General features: G+C 37.7%; 1 protein-coding gene across 2 annotated transcripts in view; it reads left to right on the top strand.

The window, feature by feature from the left end:
- Positions 1–5,213, top strand: part of LOC107748077 (vang-like protein 1) — a 76,570-nt gene that overhangs the window by 22,170 nt on the left and 49,187 nt on the right. For both annotated transcript variants that reach the window (XM_016562734.1, XM_016562733.1), the window contains exon 2: positions 3,494–3,749. In XM_016562734.1, the coding sequence (XP_016418220.1) occupies positions 3,679–3,749 (71 nt within the window). In that variant the 5' untranslated portion in view covers positions 3,494–3,678. The remainder of the gene's footprint in view (positions 1–3,493; positions 3,750–5,213) is intronic.

The raw sequence follows: 5,213 nt of genomic DNA, 5'->3' as shown, positions 1-5,213 counted from the left end.
CGTTTCGTTTCCGACACGCGCTGTACGCGGTAGACCAATCCAGAGCCAATCTCTCTACGGCTCTGGACCAATCACAAAGGACTGCGCCATCTGACCATTCACAGCAGTGAGGGCTCACGGAAAGGAGGGGTTTAGAGAGACTGATTCTTTGAACTGCTTCACACGAGTCGTTTACGAATAATTTAGAAATTAGGTCAAATTAAAACTATTTTTTGAGAAAACTAATGTATTTTTTGACCTTGCATGCATGTAAACCTGATTTAGCAGACTCATAAAACAATATTAGCAACCTTAAAAATGGCATAATAGGGGCACTTTAAATAAATCTTTTCTACTGCATTTGGATCCTCTTCTCTTTCGACTGCATGTTACAGATAACATCATGATGTCATCAGAAAACCTATGCGCTAGTATCAATATTACATTACTTCTATTGTCAGATATGATAACCTTCTGAAAATATGTGGAAATGTTACAGCAAGAAGGATATTGAAGGCAAGAAGGGACCAAATTGTATTAATTTCTGCAAATTTTGCATATACAGTATATTGCAAGTGTAGCACCCACACATTTACTAGCTATGACATGCAGGTGAGAATTAGTAAATTAATCCACATAAGTGAACAAATCAAACTAATAATTTTGTCTTTCTACAACTAATAATAATTCACAAAATATTTCTTCAGTACACAAATGGCATTATGTTGCATCTACACCGCAGCACGACTCAACAAAGCTTGAGTCTGAATAACAATTATTTGACTCCTTCAAATGTAAATAATGTCTTTCGACAGGCCTTTTGTTAGTTGGAGTATGTTTATCACCATATGGTTATACACTGTACAAACAACCACATGAAATTTTGCCATTGTGAGAGGGTCTAATGAGGGAATGTGACAACAGTGACAGATGTACTATAATGTATGAGTAGGGAGGAGATCATTTAAGCACATGGTATGGATTATATTAGATACAAAGAAAAAGCTCAGTTAATTCTGTCAGCTGTATTTCTGAAGGTCTGTGTCTGGCATTAGTAAGTGTTTTGATTATTTGGTGTAAATGTTCATTGTGAAGCCCAGAGCTTATTTTTGCTTCCAATTCACTCCATCCCCCACTCTCAACCCTAGCATAACCAGACAGATTAGTTCTTTGACCAGAATCCATGGTTGCAGGCTTCCTGCAACACTGCTTAAAAGAAAGCATTGTGAAATGTTCCCAACAATGACATCTGGGATGTGCACCATTTATTTTCCCAGTTTTCTGCTCCTCATGAAAGCAGTTATATTCTCAGAGGAGCCTGCCTTATATTGTCTTGCCTAACAAGCACAAAATGTGTGAAAATTGAATGTGATAAGAGAAAAAGACTGATTCCCATCAAATAAGAAAAAGTGAGTTTAATATTTTTTTTGTGGTCCCTTTAAAATGAGGACACAGTTGTCAAATAATTGAAATGCAACTTCTCAAAGAGCATGTTTGCATGCTGCTGCATGATTCTCTGACATTTTACATTTATATTTATGCATGTGGCAGATGGTTCTATCCAAAGTGACCTGGCATTGCTTCTGCTGTAACACCGCTTGAGCTACAAGAAGGCGAGTGTGGGAGGGCATTCACACAGACAGCACAAACGAAGTGACCTCATAACATTAATTTTAAGTAAGAGTTACTGAATTCCTACAATAGGAGCAAGTCAGCAACCATTGACAATTAAACATAGTTAAACTGAGCTTAACTAACTTAACTACTTTATACAAATAACATGAACCAGATGCTGGTTCTTAGTACTGCAAGGGAGCAAACGCTTCTCTTTTAGTTCATGTAGCTACACCCAACAAACCCACAAATTCGTTCACACACCTATGTGTTTAGACAAGGCTCAGCTTGTTACTCTCCGTCCAAAGCATGTCATTGTGCACTTTAATTTTTCATCCACCCAGCTTTAGAGATTGTATTGAAAAAAACAACACATCTGTCTGAAGATGAGTCTCACAATGATGTGATTCCAAAATAAATATTTCTGGAGTTCTTCTCCGTTCTCCGTTTCACCTCAGAAAAGATCTTCTTTGAAAAATAGACTCACTACCATAATAAGAAAATATACATAGATTAGAGAAATAAATTTTTGTTGCTTTAGGCCACAGAACTGTATTGGTGAAATTGCATATTGGGTCCTGTTATGTTTTTTTTTTTTCCTATTAAACAAGAGCGAAATAAAATATATATACACTGCATCTTTCTTAGCAAATTATCAGGACTTTAATGCCACTATTGATATTAAGTTTTGATAATAACTTTTCCAGTTATCTGCAATGATATACTGGACTCAATTGTATCTGGCATGTTTATTTAAAACCTCTGTAATAGTCTAATAGTAGTTGATTGACAGGTGTGTAGGCAGATTGATGTTCTCAAGGATGCAAACAAAATATGTTGTGCAGTCTAGAAATTTATATTGATTAAAGGGTGTAATATAAGATGTAATATAAGTCTCAGGTGTCCCCAGAATGTGTCTATGAAGTTTCAGCTCAAAGTACTCCACAGATTATTTATTATAACATGCTGTAAATGCCTTTCTTGTGTGGAAACAAAAGCATGCAGTTTTCATGTATCCCTTTAAATGCAAATGAGCTGCTGCTCCCCACCCCCTTTTCCAGAAGAGGGCCTTGCCATTACAGCTCGTGCTTTTGATACAAGAACCAATATGACTGACACTGTAAATACCGGTTAAGCCCTATATGTATGAATCAGAGTCAAAGAGACTCTGGCAGAAGTAACAACCGTGAGAATGAACTATGACAAATCTTTCAGCCATTTTGCAACGATGGATGAGCAACACACAAAAAATACTGTAATGACAGTCGGTATGCAATATGTTTTCAAATCACCTGCCCAAATTTGTTTGTTTGCAAGTTTCACAGCTAATGCAGCTAAAGTTACCATTGTCTATTATTGTATTCACATAGATTAGAACTTATTCTTCGTCATGCAGATACATTTGATTAGATGGCATTTACAACTCTGGTCTTTGGGACTCGCCTCCCAGAATGTTTTAAATGTCTCACTATTCACAACACACTGTTGAAGTTGATGAGTTGAATTAGTGAGACATCTAAAACATTCTGATAGGTGGGTCCCCGCGACTGGAGTTAAGAAACACTTGTTTACACTACACTGAGATCCAATCACAGTTTGTATGTGTATATGGATAGCAGCTGGATAGAGTAGCTGTATTTAGTTTGATTTGATAAATCAGATCACAAAACATTTTGGAGCCTGTTTACACCTGTATTTAATGTGGTCCAGTTGTGAGCAGATCACAGACACACACATTTAGACACCAGAAACAGGGAAACAGATATGAATCTGGAAAATAAAATAGATCTCTTGACAGAAAACAGGAGTTGCAACTGTATTCTGCTGCTCTTAAGGGAAGGCTGTTTTGACTTTTTTTGAGTTTTTTAGTAACTAAAACTCGAACTCTTTGTCTTTTCAGAATGAACTTTGCTGGTGTAGAGCTCCCAGGCACACGTCCAGGATTGAGAGCTGACAGAAAACTCTCATTGTTCTTCTGCTGAGTAAGCTCCTTCCGATAAGACTTCCCAAAAACTTCTGCCTGCCCTTCATCCTGTCAACATCCAAAAAGCCCTCAGCCATCTGCTGGGGCAAAACAGCGTTGCCATGGATACAGAGTCCACCTACTCTGGCTACTCATACTACTCAGGCCGGTCGAGGGGATCTCACAGACATGGGTAAGAGAGTCCATGAGGGTCTCTTTCTCTTTCTGCTTCCTTTTTACCTGTCAGTTGTTGAGTGGGAAGTTTTAAAGAGGCTACAGTTTGATATGCAGCAGGTAACTGGATACTGTCTCCCCTCTGTCTAGCTGTCTCATCTTATGAGATCATTGTCACTCTTTTCTGTTTGTCTTATGAGATCATTGTCACTCTTTTCTGTTTGCCCTCAATTTCATCTTCCCTTTCTCTGTTAAATTTCTTATTTATCAGAAGGATCAACATCTGATTACTTACTCTAAGGGTCATTCAGGGTCTTCTATACCCAACACTTTAAAATTCTTTAAGCATTGCATGTAACCCAATGTGTCCCAGCAGCTGCACTCCCTCATGTCTCTGTTTCTGTCTCACTCTCATTCTCCATTGGAAGATATTGAACATTGAAAGATAAACTTGGAGAAAATTAAAGTAACCTTCGGGAATCCTTTGAGTTTACTCAACTTCAATTCTATACTGATATTTTTCCTTACAGTTGGTTTGTGCTACAATAATGAAATGCATTTAAAGGGTTAGTTCACCCAAAAATGAAAATTAGCTTGTGTTTTACTCACCCTCGAGGCATCCTAGGTGTATATGACTTTCTTCTTTCAGACAAATCCAGTCGGAGTTATATAAAAAATTGTCCTGGCTATTCCAAGCTCTATCATTGCAGTCAGCGGGTGTTGCAGTTGAACAGTCCACAAGTCGTCAAATAAAGCCAACCCTCTACATTGCGAGTAAATCACTCGCATATGCGACTAAATCTTCACTCTGGGCGACTAAATGATGTATAATATTAGCCAATGGCTAATAAATTCTTAGATTTTACTCGCCAGTGTGTGAGTTGGAGGCTGAGTATAAGTTTAGCACAGATATATTTTCACTCGCCAAACACTCTGACTGAGCGCTTCAGAGTTTCACTCTCCGTCAAGAGATCTGTGCTATTTATCATTTCATCTCAATGGATGTGCAGCGCACCTGTGTTTGTGTATTTGGCGTACAGAGAGAGAGAGAGAAAGAGAGAGAATTGACGCGCTACATGTAAACGATATTCTTTGTTGTATTTTGCTGTCAAAATAACGGAGTTCCTTTGGAATTCTTCAGCTTTTAAGAAATGCCGGGTTTTCCGGTAGTGGGCGGAACTAATGCGCAAACGACAATCTCATTGGCTGGTGCTCACCTATTATCGTCCCTGTTTAGATTTCAGCAAATCAGTTCGAGCGAACACACACAACCTGATTAATATTCATGAATCCAGAAGCTCGTTAATCCTTGGTGTGCTTTATATTGTTCTTATTAGTAGAATTCGTATAATAATAATAATAACATAATAATAATAATAATATCTTATCAGTATTATTGTTAGTTTTTGTTCCAATTTTTTACAGGAACACTGAATGACCAAAAAAAGCACCAGCACCAGTCCTAAGTTCATGGTTTTATATA

The sequence above is a fragment of the Sinocyclocheilus rhinocerous genome, unplaced genomic scaffold (genome assembly GCF_001515625.1).
Source record: "Sinocyclocheilus rhinocerous isolate Xijiao unplaced genomic scaffold, SAMN03320098_v1.1 scaffold5002, whole genome shotgun sequence".
NCBI classification, from domain to species: Eukaryota; Metazoa; Chordata; class Actinopteri; order Cypriniformes; family Cyprinidae; genus Sinocyclocheilus; species Sinocyclocheilus rhinocerous.
Note: the sequence above shows the minus strand (reverse complement) of the source record. Positions and strands in the feature narration are given on the sequence as shown.